This window comes from Zootoca vivipara, chromosome Z2 (genome assembly GCF_965207765.1).
Source record: "Zootoca vivipara chromosome Z2, rZooViv2.hap1.1, whole genome shotgun sequence".
Classification (NCBI taxonomy): Eukaryota; Metazoa; Chordata; class Lepidosauria; order Squamata; family Lacertidae; genus Zootoca; species Zootoca vivipara.
This window is the reverse complement of record NC_142585.1, coordinates 10,289,346-10,308,071: the sequence shown is the minus strand read 5'-3', so window position 1 is coordinate 10,308,071 and position 18,726 is coordinate 10,289,346. Positions and strand designations below refer to the sequence as shown.

General features: G+C 43.8%; 2 protein-coding genes across 6 annotated transcripts in view; one reads left to right on the top strand and one right to left on the bottom strand.

Moving 5' to 3' along the window:
• TBC1D8B (TBC1 domain family member 8B) overlaps window positions 1–11,918 on the top strand; it is a 47,769-nt gene extending 35,851 nt beyond the window's left edge. Inside the window, exons 16-21 of the mRNA XM_035113279.3 lie at window positions 556–796; window positions 1,821–1,886; window positions 2,560–2,643; window positions 4,561–4,617; window positions 6,077–6,174; window positions 7,757–11,918. Coding sequence (XP_034969170.1) covers window positions 556–796; window positions 1,821–1,886; window positions 2,560–2,643; window positions 4,561–4,617; window positions 6,077–6,174; window positions 7,757–8,170 — 960 coding nt within the window. The 3' untranslated portion in view covers window positions 8,171–11,918. The remainder of the gene's footprint in view (window positions 1–555; window positions 797–1,820; window positions 1,887–2,559; window positions 2,644–4,560; window positions 4,618–6,076; window positions 6,175–7,756) is intronic.
• A 5,232-nt stretch (window positions 11,919–17,150) lies between these two features.
• LOC118084042 (circadian locomoter output cycles protein kaput) overlaps window positions 17,151–18,726 on the bottom strand; it is a 96,750-nt gene continuing 95,174 nt past the window's right edge. For 3 of the 5 annotated variants that reach the window (XM_088664475.1, XM_088664476.1, XM_088664479.1), the window contains exon 20: window positions 18,321–18,622. In XM_088664475.1, coding sequence (XP_088520601.1) covers window positions 18,455–18,622 — 168 coding nt within the window. In that variant the 3' untranslated portion in view covers window positions 18,321–18,454. Of the gene's footprint in view, window positions 18,623–18,726 lie in introns of all 5 variants that reach the window. The other 2 variants (XM_088664478.1, XM_035113275.3) reach the window with 1 other exon arrangement.

Genomic DNA, 18,726 nt, shown 5'->3' with positions numbered 1-18,726 from the left:
TAAGCATCAAGCAACCAAAAAAAATATATGAATTCCATAAATTCCCATGGACTTCCTTCCTTCCCTTTGTGGCTCCTTATGTTAACTTTTTCCCCCTCCTGCATCTTCTCTGTTGATCTAGTTCTATTAAATCTCCATGGCAACCATAGTCCCAACATTCAAGTCCTACTAATAACTTTAATTGCTTACAATGATTGTCAATATAAATTACATATTTTCCCCATTCTTTATTAAAATTTTGGTCTTCCTGATTCCTAATTCTTCTGGTCGTTTTTTGCCATTTCTGCATAGTCCCCAACAGTTCAATCTGCCATTCTTCTCTGGTAGCGACTATGTCTTCTTTCCATCTCTCTGCCTTTGGGGGGGGGATGGGGGTGGCTACATGTTTTTGTATGCAGCAAAGACAACAACAAAAAGTTGTAGGTAGGGGAAATGTTACCTCTGAGCGACAACACGGAAGCAACGTCCCCTTTCGGAATTGTTCTTATCCTTGTTCTTTCTCCCCCGCAGGTCTTGCGCTTATTTAACACATGGGTTTTTGTGCATATTTTGCAGAAGGAGCATTTTCTCTCTTGCTACTGGAGCATGGACAGCCCGGCCCTGAAGCACCATGACCCCAGCCTCCCCTACCTGGACCAGTATCGCATTGACTGCCAGCAGTTCCGTGTCCTCTACCACCTCCTGAGCCCCTGGGCGCATTGTGCAAACAGGGACTCCCTCGCTCTGTGGACATTCCGGTTGCTGGATGAGAACCTAGATGGGCTTATAAACTTCAAAGAATTTGCCTCTGCTCTGGGTACACTACTGAATGCATGCCATGGAGGGGGGTGCACGAGAGGGTTATGTGCTCCTCAGTCTTGGGCTGGGTTGATTATTTGCCAATGGACTCACTGTCCATTTGGAAGAATAGCAGTGGAAGCAGCCTCAACAGGTTATGTTTGGTAGTATTTTTGCCATTCTATCCACTAAAATGCCAGTGATTTATTTATTTATTTCATTTTAATGAGATAGGCCTGTATGATTCTGGATTTTTCTGGGACAATAACATCTCAGATAATTTTTTATAGAAATATCTAGGTTTACCATCCATGCCTGCCACTTTACGTGGCTTAAATTTCTTTATTGCTTTAGTTATATCTTTCAGCTTTATTGGTGCTACTAAAGACGGTTTTTGTTCATCTGTAATTTTCTCTGACCTTTTAGTTTCTAAGTATTGTCAGCTTGAAACCCCCTCCCCCCCAGGTCCTTTGTATATAATGTTTTTTGTAAAATTATTTGAATTTCTTTCTAATCGATTTGGAACCAAATATTTGTGACCCACTGTTCGTTTTTAGAGAGCTGGTTCTATATACGCTAATAATCTTAGCAGGTTATACTATTTCTCCTTAACGCCCATTATTGCCCACTTAAGAACCTGGGATAAGAACCTTATCCTGAGTCAGACTCATTGGCCCATGTACCTCAGTACTGTCCACACTGACTGGCAGCAGCTCTTCGAGGTCTTGGGCAGTGGCCAGTTCCCAGTGCTACCTGGAGATGCGGTGATTGAACCTTCTACATGCAAAGCAGATGCTTACCATCATCATAATTCTCATCCATCCTCTAAGCCTACACTGAGATGCAAGGATTACACCTGGGGCCTTTTGCATGCAAAGCATTGCAGCCTCTGACAGTAGATTCAACTAGGAGATTTGAGTCTAGTAGCAGTTTCATTACACCCAGGCAGCAAGAGTTGGGGATGATGCTCCCATGTACACCCAAGACTTCTGAATATGAATAATCTTTCTCCCTCCCCCCCCCAATCCTTCTCTGTTTGTTAGATGTCATGTATCATGGGAGCTTTACCCAAAAGCTGAAGCTGCTTTTCAAATTGCACATACCTCCAGGTGAGTTGTTCCATTGCCTGCCTGGGATTGTGAAAGATCTCGCTTGCATTCTCTGTGTTTATTAAATGCAATTTTATTAGCTTCATTGCTTTCCTCCAAGGAGCTCATAATGGCATATGTGGTTCTCTTTCTCTCTCATCCGCTCAGCAACCCTGCAAGGTAGGCTGAAAGACAGTGACAAGCCCAAGATCAGCTAGTGAAGTTCATGGCTGAATCTGGATTTGAAACTTGCCCCCCCCCCCAGGTCCTAGCCTATCACTGCTGTTTTAATATTTCAGTTATTTTATTGTTTTATGTTTTTACCTTATTAGCTGCTTTGACTATTTTGTGTAGAAAAGTAGGTTGCTTTCATTGAGAAATTACCTCTCAGGGCTATTGTGAAAATGAGAATGGCGGGGGGGGGGGGGCGAGATATATCCCCAAGCTCTTTCGAGGAAGAACAGGATACCAATTTTGCTGCTTGCTATATGGCAGGGATTGGTGAGCAGCTCCAATTGTGGCCTGAGGCAGGAATGATCTTCTTCAGACATTGTTCTCCATCTGTATAATGGGAATAATGGGCGGCAAGGATAAACTAAGCAAAAGTTTTGTGTGTGGAACGTCCTTTGCAAATGCAAAGTTCTAGTGACAGTGGTTCTCTGCTATCCTCAAAATTCTGTTTTCTTTTTTGCAGCTTTCACCGAAGTGGAATCCCTAAGCCCTTCCAAAGGGACTCGGCTATCTAAAGAAGAGTTGATCCACTTTAGCCAATTAAATGGTAAGCCTCAAGCATGCTCTGTTTATAGAACCAGGCGGAGATTAATCCCCCCCATTCCACTGGGAAGAGGACCGGCAGTAGAACTCCCAACTTGAAGTGCTGAGAAGTGCATTTTAGGTCCCAACTTCTGAGAAGCAAAGGAAGCAGGATTTTCAGGTCTGTAGTTTCATACAGAAGCTGCCCTCCACACTGCACCCCACCATTTAAAGATACTGAAATCGGAATTGACTGAAGTGAGTCTGTTAGAGCTGCACCAGACTGCCTGATGAGCATTTGTAATGATCTACTTGTGCGGGACGCGGGTGGCGCTGTGGTCTAAATCACTGAGCCTCTTGGGCTTGCCGAGCAGAAGGTTGGCGGTTCGAATCCCCGCAACGGGGTGAGCTCCCGTTACTCGGTCCCTGCTCCTGCCAACTTAGCAGTTCGAAAGCACACAGTGTAAGTAGATAAATAGGTACCACTCCGGCAGGAAGGTAAACGGCTTTTCCGTTCGCTGCTCTGGTTCACCAGAAGCGGCTTAGTCATGCTGACCACATGATCAGATGTCTGCGGACAAATGCCAGCTTCCTCGGCCAGTAAAGCGAGATGAGCGCCACAACCCGAGAGTCATTCACGACTGGACTTAACAGTCAGGGGTCCCTTTACCTTTACCTTACTTGTGCAAAGCTCACATAGTGTTTAGACTCTGGGACCCTCTAGGTGTCCTTTTTTAAAATCGTGCATTAATTATGATTTGTTATAATTTGACTTGTTATATCCTGTTCTCTCTCTCCTCACTCCCTCTGTTCTTTTAAGCAGAATTGGGAGAGAGGGGTAATTTAAAGTGGTAAGGGTGCTCCCTTTTTGCGAAAGTGGCTCAGAAGCACTAATAAACTTTACCTTAAAAAAAAAAAAATGCAGCAAATCGTATTTGGCAATAGCTAAGCTGTTTGCAGCCATTTGCTTGTCCATTAAGGGAGGAAATGAGAATTTTTAAAGTGTGCATCTCATATCTTTCTAAGCAATAGACCAGAAAAATAGAGTGGATTGCAATTGAGACCCCTTCCACTTCAATTTAAGTTAAGTGTAACATCTGAACCCTAAACTGTAGTTCATCTTAAGCCAGTGGTTTTCAACCCCGGGGTGCCTTGAGGAATGGTCATGGGTGCCGCGGGCAACACTGTCCTCTGTCCCTCTTCCCTTCCCTCCCTTCCTCCAATGGCCTCTCACATCTCTGCCTCCCAAAGGCTTCCACAACTGTTTGTTGCAGCAGCCCTGGTTACAAGCTCCCCAGGTGAATGGTGCCTCTGGGGCTGGCCAAGGGATGCTTCCTAGGCCCCTGTAGGGCAGTGTGAGGAGTTACCTCTGTTGGGGGGGGGGAACTCAGAGACCAGGGGCAGCAGCAGCAGCTGCCCAGAGGACTCCCAAGGAGAGGGGAGAGGAGAGGAGGAAACTCTCCCCAAGGGAGGGTGTTTGAAAAAGGGTGAGAGGCTGCCTGCTGTGCAGACAAGGGGTGACATCACTGGGCTTCTGAGCCCCACAGGGGTGCTTCAGAAAGAATGCAGTTGGTCAAGGGGGCCATGGACCCAAAAATGTTGAAAACCTCTGTCTTAACCAAGTGGTTTGTTGAAACAAGCCAGCTTCTTAAACTATAGTTTGGTATTGGCCTATTTCAGCAAGCCATTGTCAAAATTAAGAATGTTTATTATCAGGTTAGGAAAAAAATTGAATAACAATAAATAAAATATTTATGAAAAAATACTGTAATTAAAAGATGGAAGCAAAAGTGGCCATGTTGCGGGGAGGTGTGGGAAAGTTATGAGCCCAGTGTTCATTGCGGCTCTTTGTATGATTTAGCATTCTGTCCAAACCAACCCATAAACTCTCTGATTTGAGGCAGCTTCCCATGTCCATTTTTACCCTCCTCTTCTATCCTAGTTTCTTCTCCTGAGGACCGTGAAGGTGCTGATGCTTTAAACAAAAGCCCAGAAAAAGGTTGGTAAACTTGATTAATATCCAGAGAACTTGTGTCAATCTATACATACCTTGTAGGGAAGATGCTGTTTTCTACCCTGTGCTGTAATATTTAAGTTAGGATAATATATATATATATATATATATATATATATATATATATATATATATATATATATATATTAAAGTTGGAAGGGTCCCGATGATCCTCTAGTCCAACCCCCCTGCAATGCAGGAATCTCACCTCGTGCACACATTAGAAATGGCCATCCAACTTCTGCTTAAAACCTCCAAGGAAAGAGAGTCCACAACCACTTTCTAAGGGAGTTTTGTCAGCTCTTACTGACAGAACGTTCTTCCTCCTGTTAAGAGTTAGAATCTTCTCTCAACCGTTCCTCATAAGACATGGTTTCCAGACCCTTGATATTGGGAGCAGCTAACATGCTGCACTCCAGTTTTTGGAAACTCAGCTTCCATTGCCCTCCAGCCAGCGCACACTCGTGAAATTTGAATGCCCTCCCGAACCACCAAATTCCTCTTCCAGATGTTGCAGCTGACAATAAAGTGTGGGAGAGCAGAGAATGGGTTGTTTTATTGATCCACCTAGACTTCTTCCTCTGTTGGAGTCCTGCCTGTCCTTTGGAGATCTCAGGGTAGCATGTAGGATGGGGGCAGTCCATATGATGCCCACCAAAGGTCAAGTTCTCCAGGTGGCAAAGACAGTGAGGGTGGGGAAGTTCTGCTCCTTCCGGGGGGGGGGGAGACAAAAATCCCACTGCTTTGTGGAAGACCATTGTCTGTAAAGTAGCAGCAATCGGTTTAGAGTATCGCTGCTGAGGATTCTAGGCACTCCACGGGATTAAGGGTATCTCACCTGCATGCAGAAGGTCCCAGGTTCAATCCCTGTTATCTACAGGTGGGGCTGGGAGCATCCCCTGCCTGAATCCTGGAGACCGGCTGCCAGTCGGTGTGGACAGTATTGTGCTCAGTGGACCAATAATCTGACTTTGATAAGGCAGGTTCCTATGTTCCACTGTGTTTCATTCCCCTATTCAGCTTTTTGTCTGTTGCAAAACAGCATTTCATAGCCACCGACCATACTTAGTCTTCATTAGGACGCTTTTGTCTCTTCCCCACCCCAGAATTTTTAACCTAAACATTTTTATTTTTGCACTTCTGCAAATCTTGGGTCTCCCTCGAAGCTGTCGGATAACCTCTGAGTGGTGCTGTTTTGGCTATGTAAACGATGGCACCCAGAGAACTAAGTTCATGCCAGCATGATGTCCTCCAGATATCTTTGAACTGCAGCTCCCATCATCCCTGATCATTGGCCATGCTGGCAGGGGATGATGGCTTTGGGAGTCCTCATCCCTGCTGAAAAGCCCCAGTGTGACCCGGCAAGAGCAACTACTCCATAGAGACTGCTGTGGATGAAGTGAGGATTTCACTATTCATTTGTGTCTTGCTGCCTTCCAATTAGGTAAAGGAAAGGTTGACATCCAGGCCTATTTGAAGCAGTGGCAGGATGAATTGCTAAAAAAAGAAGAAAGCATTAAGGATTTGCCCCGCATGGACCAGGTAAAACTCACCTACAGGAGAACTTGCGGCGGGGTGGGTGGTGTTATTTGGGGTTTGGTTGGTTGGTGGGAGCAAACAATGAGGCCTGAGCTTGACATTGGGGGCATCTAGTCTAATTCCTCTCTTGATGCAGGAAATTCAGAGTTCAGGCATCCCTGGCAGAAGGCTGTGCCCAGCCACTGCTTGAAGGTGTCCAGCCATGGAAAGCCCAGTACAGTTGTACTTCTCCCCCCTTGGCTACGCCCATCTGTGTGTGTGTGCTTGTACATACGTGTGTAGGTGGGGCTTGGGCATGAATCCTTGGAATATGATTGGGCACAATTCTCTACTCACCTGGGAAGTGGAATTCATTGGGGCATATTTCTGGATAAACATGGATTGTGCTGCTTGGGTGTTGCAAGCATTTCCCTGTTTTCATATATCTGTATTTCCTCCTAATAGGGAAAGGCACCCTTATTTTCATATATTGTACTATTGCCCAAACTAGTCCTAGGCAAGGCGTTGCAAGACTGTGCTAAATGTACCACCAGTAGTCTATGAGCTTTGTTCATGTAGTCCACAGCATGTCCACCTTAAATATACATATCAATTTTTAATTGTACTTGTATTGCTTCTTTTAATCCATCCTATTTTATTGTACAGTTGTACCTTGGTTCTCAAATGGAATCCGTTCCAGAAGTCCATTTGACTTCTGAAAACGTTTGAAAACCAAGGCACGCCTTCTGATTGGCTACAGGAGCTTCTTGTACTCAAGCGGAAGCTGCAGAAGCCGGCATTGGGCATTCAGCTTCCAAAAAATGTTCGCAAACCGGAACACTCACTTCCGGGTTTGTGGCGTTTGGGAGCCATAACGTTCAAGTCGCAAGGCATTCGACAACCAAGGTATGACTGTCTCTTTTAAAGTAATCAGTTAATTGTCAAACTGCCCTACTGTCAGGAAGCCTCTCCTCATGTTCTGCAGAAATCTACTATCCTGCAACTTTAACCCTAGATGTGTCCTCTAGATCAGGAGAGATAACATGTCCTCATTGTGAAAGCCATTCAGTTATTGGGACTCTATTTATTTTACAACTCCATTTTAAAAGTATTTTTTATGCCGTGGCAAAAAAATCTTTGCAAGGTGGTTTGCAAAATAAAAACATGAAAAATGGTTTAAGTGTTTATGCAATATGTACAAACATAGAGACACTTGAACACCCACAGAGATGCACAGATAACTAAAACTGCATTAGCATAACCTTCCGAATCAAATAAAAGCATCAGTAGCGAGTAAAAGAAAAAAGTAACTGTAAAATATAAAACCAGCAGCAATTTAAAGCAGGTTGAAACATCTAGACCAGGGTGGTCCAACACTTGGCCCGAGGGCTGCATGTGGCCCTTAAGGCCTTTGTTTGGCAGCCACACTTACCTGAATATGGCTACACTTCTGGTACCTGCCCACCTGTCAGATCATGCTAGCATGTCCCACTTAGAAGCACTCTTTGTAAATGCGTTAAGAGGTTTGTAGAAAAAGAAACAGAAAAAAATGGAAGTTAGGTTGTAAAATATGCCTTCTTATTTCTCCCTTCTCCACCCACCCCAGTCCCAGTTCATCCAGTTCTCAAAGACTTTGTATAACTTGTTTCACGGGGACCCAGAAGAGGAGCTGCTCTATCGCGCCATTGCCACCGTCACCAGCCTCTTGCTGAAGATGGAGGAGGTTGGCCGAAGACTCCAGAGCCCCACTTTGCCAGCCAAGAGCATGGTCCCTTCCACCTCCAACTTGGGCACAGAAGATGCCCGGAAGCCCCCAGAGGCTCAGCCTACCCCACAGATTGAAAGAGGTGGACCTCAGAGCCCACACAGACCTGATGAATGGTCGTTTGCCTTTGAGCAGCTGCTGGCGTCTTTACTAAATGAACCTGCTTTGGTGAGATTTTTCGAGAAGCCAGTAGATGTCGCAGCCAAGTTGGAAAACGCTAGAGTTTCTCAGTTGAAAGCGAAGGCCAGAGTATAGCACCTGCCTGATGCTCCGCACAGAGGCACTTGGAAGCACGGAGGGCCATTTGTGAGCTCAGCATCTGGAGTTTGTCAGGAGTTTGGGGGGGGGTTGAAGATTCAGCTCGATTCCCCTCTATGCCATAGGCAGGGTTGTTTGTGTTTTTGCAAAGTTAAAATAAGCATAGCTTGAAGGACAATTTGCACCTAATTTTTGCATTTTTAGTACACTCGGGAGACTTAAACCACATCAGCCAACACAAGCCAACTTGGAAGGGAATAGCAAGCTGGTCTTTCAGGGGCAAAGTTGGGGGTGGTTCATGGTTGTTGCTTTCCCAAACCACAGTTTCGTGTTAATAGTTCTCACGCTGAATGTAATGTCTGCCACTTTTTGCTGCAGAGTGGTGTTGGCCTTTACCTATTCTGTTGTAACCGTTGGTTGGATTTCCAAAGAATTGCTTCTTAAACTCTGAATGTAGAATTTGTTTCCTGCTTTGGGAGAGATATTTTTTGATGCTCAGTTGAGTGCGGCTGTTTAAAAGGGGGGTAAAGCTGTGTTGTTTCTGTGAATGGAACCAAGTGCTGCTTTTGATCATTACAGTGGTACCTCTGGATGCGAACAGGATCCGTTTCGGAGCCCCGTTCGCATCCAGAGCAGTATGGAACCTGAAGCGCCGAATCACACGTGGGGTGGGGGTTACTGTCCTCTCTCTCCACTCACCAAATGTTGTATCTCATGACCAAGAATTGGGTGATTTGCATCCACATCAGGGTGCTGGGCTGTATGGAGGGGTTTAAATGTCTCTGCCCACCCCGGCTAACATGTCTGTAGTGTATATTTCTTTTAGCTGCCACTGCCCACTGTCTTGGAGGGGGGAGGGGGACTTTGCTTGGGTCAGAGGTTGCATCAAGTCCCTGGGGCTGCAGCCTTGCTTTAGATTATCTGCTTCCTTTTTGAGGTAGAAATAAGGCCAGCATAAAGCAGTTTTTTAATACAGATTGCATGATACTTGAAGGATCATTGTGAAGTTAAGGTGAACACTGTTGTGGAGAACTGTTCCCTGCTGGTGCCGTGTATATCTACATAGGCTTTTAGGACTAAGCCAGTTTCTAGTACCTGTTTAACTGAAACACACATGTGCGCATACACACAAATGGGGCTAATGGTCTCTTTCTTCACTTGTCTCTCTTTTGTTGACATTACTGATTTCATAATGGTTATAGGAAGCACTAAAATTTCAACATGCCCCTTCCTCCCAAATAATCTCCAGTGTCCCTGCAGGGTTTTCCTCAGCCAGTGGAACTATCTAGAAGAAATGCCAGTTCAATTCAGAACTATGTTCATAGTGCAGTTTGAGTGATGAGAAAGCTTGGCGAATCCAGAACTCTCCATGGCTCAGGTGGACCAATTTCTTTTGATTTTCATGGCATGTCATCCAATAGATCTATTTACAAATTGTAAGGAAATTAATATATATATAAAAGCATTGGAAATGTGCAGACTTCTTATCTAACCAAACAGCCCCTGGTGATATGTGCAAAGTAGATATTTGCTAGCAATGGGTATAATTGCTCAAGACAAGGAAGAATGAGCTTTCCAGCTCTGAAGAAAAAAGCTTTAACAACTGGCAAGGCAGAGGAGGAGAATTCAGTCCACTTAGTCTTAGCCTCTTTGGACCTTTCTATCTGCATCTCAGACAAGGCTTAATCTTAATTATGAGTATTTTGAAACAGGTCCAAAGTTTTCCGCCAGAAGGACCTTCTGTCTAAATTCTATGCAAATAAACCAGCACTGTGGAAGGCATATGTTGTATTTTAAAAGGGACTGATTTCTGTTTGTCTCTGTTGCCCAGGGAGGTGGGCCTTTAGATCACAACCCACACACCTTGCTAATGAATGCAGCTTGGGTATTGGGAGCAGATGATTCTTTACAAACTTGTTTTCCATGCTTATGTGTCTTTCCCCCTTATCTCTTTCCCATTCTTTAAGAATGGAATCTTGAGTTCTCATCCACAGGGGTGAGAACAAAACAGAAATATCCATTTTCTTAATATTATTCTGGATTTATTTATCCAAACAGTTGCTCAGTTAAATATGGGCAATATGTTAAACCATGCAGCCTGATTCCTCCCCCCATCCCTTTCAAAATACTCCATTTTTAAGTTCCAACAGGAAACGCTTATTTACCCAAATCCAGTTATTTTCTTCTTGGCTGCCTGAAATGAAATGTGTTCCAGGAAGTAACCGAAGTCCTGACCTGGGAATTAAACAGGACCTCACAGCTGTTATTTAGCAAGGCAGCATTATACCTATGCACATCTATTGCAGCTTTATGTATGCAAGCTGGGAAGTGACATTTTTGAATGCTTCTCTTTGTGAAAGACTCCTTATTAATGTGAAGCTTAGCAGGAAAAATAATAATAAAAAAAGCTTCACTCTGATGCATTCGTTTTCTACTTGCAGGTTTTCCTTTTTTCTAAAAACAAAGAAAAGTGGGAGAACTTGCAGAAATGATATCACCCTGTTGCCATCTTAAGTGAGGAAGTCTATTCTACTGCCGTAGTCTGTTTCATGCACCTAGCCTTGGAGAGGATGTTTCTAACATAGGGACTCCAGTCCCTTTACTCTGGTGAAAAAAACAAGTATTTTGGCTTTGTGTTGGATGGGATTGGTAGTCTCTCCTTCACCACATAAAAAGAAGTTTATTAAGACAGAACTTTAAAGCAATCTCTAGGGCTCTGGGTGGGCAAGTTGGGATCAACACATTCCATGAAAAGCATTTTTCTTTTCTTTTAAACCTGCTCTAGGGATCAAAGTCTACTATCCATTTCTTAGATGGTGGGATGCCACTGGGTCTGGGTTTCATGTTTGTGCCATGCTGCTGCTGTTGTTTTTCCAGTGGTACCTGCTTCAATCCAAATATCTGAATGATGACGATGCTTTCTTGCTGAGAGTCGCCCCTGCAGTTACCAGAGCATGCATGCATTTTCTCCTTCTCTATCACACACAGGTGCTCTAGGCATTCTTTGCAGCTGAATATAGAACATTTGTAGCTGAGGGGCAGTAGAACAGAGCAATGAAGCTTTAGATCCATGGTGGCTAAGTTGCAAAATAATGAGATCATTTGGCACATAACACTAGGGATGATGGGATGCATAGAGGGTTAGATTATCAGCTGCCATAGGTAGGTAGCAGGTAACTAAGCAAAGACCTGTCAAAGTGAAGACTTCTCACACTATTGCAAACTCCAGCAAAAGTGGTTTTTTGGGGGGGGGGGCAGGATTCTACCTGTTGCGCAGGTAGAAAAGCCTGGTGGGCAGAGAGCCTTTTTAGTAAGATCTGATTGCACAGGGACTTCACTAAAGGGTGGGGGTTAGTATCAGGTGACTTTACTGTAGGTCCCCTGATCAGAAATAAATTTTCACTTAACAACTGCAGTGATTGTTCTTTGCTGTAGCGTGTAGCCATACTGTTGCCTCACAAGTTGCAACTTTTATAATACAGTTTGCCAAAGATGCAGCTGTAATTTCTTAGGGAGAACAACAAATAAAAAATATATATTTATCTGCCTTCTTCAAAGTTCCTCATCTTAATGCTTGTCTAACAAACAACTTATGGAGAGAAATATTGAAATGAGCTTACAAAACGTGTGTAATTGTCTTTAAGAATAAATTTCGAAATAAGATGAATATGGTATGTTTTTCTGGAAGAACTGGATTGTTTTATCCTTTTTGCTACCAAGGAAATAAAAGATGTTTATGTGCTGGTGTTTTGTATTTTGATAACCATGTTCTATACACAGCAAATTCACTGTATCTTTAATGAGAGGAGATGAATAAACGATCACTTCATGGAAGTACGACAGGTGGAAACCTGCCTCACAATATGCCTCTGACTGTCCATGGTTAAAATGTTGATGGTAGAATTTTCAATAGTGTTTTCTTGGGGAGGGGGCAGAGGGGAGATGTTCAGAGCAGATCCTCTTCACATTGTAAAGGAGTAGGTGCTAGGACTGTGAGAACTGGGTGGTTAGGGGGCAGCTGTTAGAGAAAAGGGAGATGGTCCATTCGCTTCCCTCTCACAAGCCTTTTGATTTTTTTTTAAAAAAAAACCTGTTGTTTAGTCGTGTCCGACTCTTCGTGACCCCATGGACCAGAGCACGCCAGGCACTCCTATCTTGCACTGCCTCCCGCAGTTTGGTCAAACTCATGTTCGTAGCTTCGAGAACACTGTCCAACCATCTCGTCCTCTGCCATCCCCTTCTCCTTGTGCCCTCCATCTTTCCCAACATCAGGGTCTTTTCCAGGGATTCTTCTCTTGTCATGAAAAACCTAGTGCCCTGCAGATGTTCCTGGACTGCAACTCCCATAATCCCTGACTACTGGCCATGGTAGCTGGGGGCTGATGGAATTTGGAGTCTCAAAATGCTGCTCTGTACTTGTAGCACAGCGCCTCCAATTCCCATTCCACAGATCTCGTCCTGGAAAAGGGATATGGTCAATGGTACTAGAAGCCACAGAGAGATCAAGAAGCAGAGACGAGGTTGTGTCCCCCCTCCTTACCACTCCCTGTAAAGGTAATCAGGACATCCGTCACTGAGCTAAGCGCAAGTAACAAACTCTGAAAACTGACAAGAATGTAAGCAGAATGGGGTTGAAATAATCTGTCCCTAGTACCGTGTTTCTCCAAAAATAAGACACCATCTTATATTTATTTTTCCTCAAAAACCCCCACTATGGCTTATTTTCAGGGGATGTCATATTTTTTTTTCCTCCTCCTGCCGCGGCCGGCATTGCTGCTGCGCCTATCACTATGTCTTATTTTCGGGATATGGCTTATATTCCTGGAATGCTTTAAAATCCTGCTACGGCTTATTTTATGGCTATGTCTTATTTTTGGAGAAACAGGGTAATACACTGGAAATCCTGAATTGGCCTTTTTTGTTTGAATACTGCTCAGCCTGCTCGCTCTGTTCTCATGAATGGGGGAAACTCTGTGCATTTCTCCTAGTACAGAAGATTAGACACCCAGTAAGAGTTCATAAAAGTACAGTTTTATTTTTTCTTTCAAAATACTATGTACAAATCTGTTAAAGCACATGGGAGACATGTTGATTCTTGGCCAATGGACCTTCACAACCGTGCGCGTATTCCAGGCTAGAATTCTTAAATGCCCCCATAAGACACTTCCTCACCCCCTCCCTGCCCATTTTACAAAATACTTTTATGAATAGCAACATTTATAAATGTATCTATCTTTGACATCATATAAAATAAACTAAATAATCAATTCTAAGGCTTTTGCTGCTTTTTAAAAATCTTTTCATTTCTGTCCTTTCTTTTCATGTGTGGTTTTTTGTTTTTTGTTTACATAGTTAATATGCCACAATATAGACAACGTACGTTAGAAGAATCTGTATCTGACAAACCAAACCTGGCCAGATCAACCAGCCGTTGGCTTATATATATTTATTATCTATATATATATACACACACAAAATGCATTTAAAAGTGCAAGGCTTCAGAAATGTGCCTGTGTTTTCTGAAGCTTGGAATTGCGTTAACAAATCCGCTTTATACATCAAAATGAGGCTGTAGCCTTCTCACATTTGTATTTCGAGGTGCCATGGGAAACTCTTGAGCCAGAGTTGTAAATAAACACCAGCAAAGAGTCCATGGGCCCATTATATCTAATATGGAACTGTTGACCAGTAGAACTGTCCACTTGGATTCGCCTGGCTAATTAACTATCCAATTCCAAACTCTTCTCTCCCATAACACAGAGGTAAACCATTGGATAGCATCATTTAAAATATATATATATCTGTTTTGGGATGGGGAGAAAGAAAACAACCTTGAAGGTGGGTGGCAGCTAAATCCAAAGTCCCCAGCGCAGAGCTGACCTAGGCAATTGCCTAAGAAAGGCACTGCAGAAACACTGAAGGGAAGGTGCCAGATCTTGGCCCCTTCTCTCTCTCTTGTCAGGAGATGGGGAGAACTGGTTCAAACTTCACAATAAAATGGAATGTGCATTTTGGCATACCGTTTCTTCCACCCCTGAACAGTGCATGGGATGAATCAACACCTTCCCACCTCGCGCAACATAACGTTTTATGAAGGAAGCAGATCCTTACTAATAAAGTGCATGGTTTTACCTTTCCCCAGTGTAAAACAATATCTCTTCCCCAGTGCACGTGGTTGCCATACTAAGGGCTTTCTAAAGCACAGCACACCACAAACTAGTCTCATATAGGACTGTATAGCTGTGGGGAAATGGGCATAACTCAGGCTCAAAAAGAGGGGGGGAACCAAATGCCCTGCAAGGCTGAATTAATCCTCCTCAGACCTGCCAAACCATGTTGGCTCTCTTTGGGGCGTTTTCCAAAAATACTTTTGTTAACCAAAATGCCCAATCTTCTCCACAAAGTCCGGATTTAAAGTTTTGAGTACAAACAGCTAAAATAAGACAGTCAAGCTCTCCCACTTACTAGGTTTGCATGAGGAGCTCCCTCTTGTCTCTCAAATTCCAAAGTGCCTTCCAAGAGAGACAAAGAGCCAGCTGTAGATGCCAGAGAGGGCGTACAGCACTCTTCTCCACAGCCTCTACTGAGTCTGACTCGCTAAAAAAATATCAGTGGAAGTGGGGAAGGATGACACGTTGACAAATGTATTAAAGTTGATCCCCCCAAGGTGTTCTAAAGTGCATGAAGGGAGAGGAGGGGAGGAGGAGAAAGGTAACTGGCGTGTTTCTATGAAAGAGGCTGTGCATCCCCAACTATTGTCTGTGTTGACTAGGGATGATGGCAGCTAGAGTCAACAACCTCTGCAGGGTTTCCCCAAAGGACTGCCGCCCCTGTGCTCAAAGTGACAAGGACATAAGAGTGACAGAGGATTCTCCTTCACTTGCACCAAAAGTGTTGATACCACTACTCTTGGGAGTGGATTCATCCCACTGGAATGCCGGGGGACTGGACGATTACTGTGGCCTTGACATTACTACTGATACAAGTACACAGCAGAACTGGGTGTGCAGCTAATGTACACCCCTCCCCTCTTAAAAGCAATCCTACTGATGTCTCCCGTCTCAGCTGGATAGCTCAGTTGGTTAGAGCATGTTGCTGATAATGCTGAGGCTGCAGGTTTGATCCAGCTGCAAATTCCTAGGTGATCCTCAAGGTTGCTTCCACCTCTGTAATTCTGTGATTCAAGCAGATGCCTTGTGCCTGGCACTGGAAACTTTCTCCCCCTGTATAGGATGATTTCAGTAGCATTTTCTAAAGGGAGAGCTAGCACTACCAAAAGCCAGTTACTTACAGGAGCAAAGTGACCCTATTCCAGGTTAGAGAGGGGAGAGAACTTGAAATGGCTGTGGTGCCCATTTAGAACTAGACACGGCTTTAAATAATGGGTGGCTAACCTTTGACTCCCCGGAGGTTGTAATACCGGTAACTGCAATTCCCTTCATGCATGGCTGGGGCTAATGAGAGCTGGAGTCAGACATCAGCTGGAGGGCCACTGTGTTCCAAACCCTGGTCTAATAATGCCTTGGTTCCATTGCATCTGTAGTTGTAACAAATGAGCATCAGTGCTGAGCTCGTTGGCAGAGACCAGCACAACATTACAGTGCCCACATGTGAAACCCTTTTTAGACAGCTGGTGTTTAATAATGCCTTCCTACGCCTTTTTTCAAAGAAATGGCAGACTAGCTGACATTGTTGGTGCTTAGTGCGTTTTCATTTAGGTTTCTTGCATGTGATTAATACATACATTATTTTTAAAAAAATAAAAGCCACGAATCCGAACATTTGAAACAGGCTCTCTGTAGCTGGTTGCAAGCCTCAACATTTTGCTGGGGTGGAGGAGCAGCTATCAGAGAAATAATGGCATGCCTAGAGTTGCTCCAGCCTTTCCCCCTGCAGTTACCAAGGGGATAAAGAAAACCATATTCTACGTTCTTTGAAATGCTGTTTCTTTGTTTTCTAAACTGGCATTTTGGCCTAGGTGTCTACTGTGCCCTGGGCCTGCCAAGGACTAAACAGAGAAGCTGGTTCCAGATTTATTGTGTTTTCCGTTCTCACACATACACTTTGGTGGAGAAGAGAGGGACACTAAAAACTTGGAAGTACCAGCCAGAGGAAGCTCCAGCAACTGCTTTGCCTTTCCTTCCTTAGATTGACTGGGGGAAATGAACTGGAGAGAGATCTAAGCTCTCCTTTATGTACCCACCCATCTTTTCCTAATGCAAAGCAATACATTGTGCATTACACTTGAAAGCAAGATGGTTCCAAGCTCCTCTTAAATGCTTTACATTCTCCTCTTAAAAGACACAGGACAAGCTGAGAACGCCACTTTCCCCCAGTAGACTCTCTGCAGGTTTGGACTATGTATTGCAATTAAAGCAACCAAATAACACCTGTACACTTTCTAACGGCATGTGACATTTTAGGGGTGTGTGTGTGTTTGCACATCAGTTTTCGAGAATTAACAATACTGGTAAGTAAAGGGAAAAAGAAGACCCTTTGTACACAGTGATTGATCTCTAGTGCTGCCTGAGAGTCTTCAGAATACAGAGCTACTATGCTTCAAATGATTGTAGCTTTGTTATTCATTGACGTTATGGCCCTGAACTTTTAATAAATGAATCTACTCTGATGTTGCAGGTAGAAAAACCCTCTTCCTAACATCCAGCAACAGGTGGATGTTGTTGTTGTTGTTGTTGTTAACCAGATCCCTAAATGCAACCTCATTTCTTCTTTAAAAAAAGTTTTAGTGAAAGTTGCCTTCTGCACCCAGCATATAAAAAATGTACAAGTCGAGCACACTTACATTTGCAAAAACACAACAAAACAAAAAATGCCCCTAACAATTAATTAAGTATAAATTTTCCTTTGGAAACACACAAAACAGTAGGGGACACTTTGGTATACACACCTACTGAAGAATATATTCTTTTTTTAAGAAAACGTTCATAAATATATAAACACACTTAAAGTGACCATTTAAAAAAATACAATTTATTGCTAACGCTACTGACTTGTAACATCGTAGGTATCCTTGTTTAGGTAGAAACTCCACTTTGCCAAATTCTACCTACCGTACTAAGTAGCAAAACCACAAAGTTTGCTTTTGTCTTTGGGCATCAAGATACCTCCCCCACAGAAAGGTTCATTGGATAGACACAGGGAGAAAGAAAGGGAAGGATCTCTTTCTTTCACCTCCTGAAAAATATATATATATTTGGCTAAATGGGCAGTAGAAATAGGTAGGTTTATATATCTGGACTTTGCAACAAAATAGGAGAAACTCTTAGACACATCATAATTCTCATAACTCTTTAACAGTGAAAGGGGCTGGTGCAAAAAGAAGAAATTCAGGCAAGAGTGGTGTCATAAACAGCAGCAGCATTACCCAATTATCCAAAGAAACTATGGGATTCACATATAGGGAAATGGTTGGGTAATGGGATAGAATGCTGGGGAATATGTTCAGTAACCCACACATGAACTACTACACAAAAATGAAATCTGTATATACACAAATACATCCACAAAAGAAAAAGGTTATATGGTCGTGGGTTGATGCTTACAGTTCCATCTGTGTTCACAGTGATTTTCAGCAATGGTTGTTTTAGAAAAAGGAAAAAATAAGACTTGGCTGCCTCCTGCACAGGGATGTAGTTTTCTGCCGCATAACGCACCAGCGTGTAAACTTTACTAAAAAAAATGTTTAACAAAAAACCTGCAGGCTAGAATTCCATCTACCATATTTATAAATATAACTAATATTCATATATATGGCTTTGCAGCACACAAAGGTGACTGCTCTCCTGAAAAATAATTCTTTCCCCCTCACTTGGGCAAGGTAAGTTCGTCACTGTTTTAATTATTGCAGGTGAGCAAGGAACCCTATCTGCCAGTGAACCTTTCCTGGCAGATGGAAGCATCCAAAAATAAATCAGCCTTGCCCCCCAGGCTCCACTCATCCCCATCTCTAGCCACAGGATGTACAGATGAGATGTTCCAGCTGCACACAGTTTAAGAGGTTAAGAAATGCCAGGCTTGGCTTTTGATCCCACTTTGCTGGAGTCGTGTCGCTCCTGGGTGGTTCCTTTGTTTCTTTTCCTTCCAAGTAAGTGCAAGAAACTGCTCTCTACTCCGGCCAGGGCCTTCCCTGGCTCTGGCATGTTCTTCACCTTCCAGGCGTACCAGGGAAGAAGGACCTTCATCTCCTCTGTGCTTTGCCCCTCCATCCACTCACTTCTGCTCAGCACAGCCGCTACCCCCAAGATTGCCACCACCAAGGCCTCAAGGCAGCTGCATTTCAGGCAGGTCTTGTAAACTGCAAGGCTGGCCTTGCAGGTGCTGGCTCTGCGGCTGCGGGTGGTGGAAATACCCCATGGTGGCATTCTGCGGCGGTACATGATGTTGCTGGAACAGGCGCTGGTTCTGGCCCGGCTCAGCTGCACCTTGCATCTGCAGGATAATGCAACAGCCTTAGCACTGGGAATGCCCAGCCCTCCCACATATGTACCCCTCCTCTTGTAGTACTGGAAGACAGGGTCACCCAGTAAAGCTGA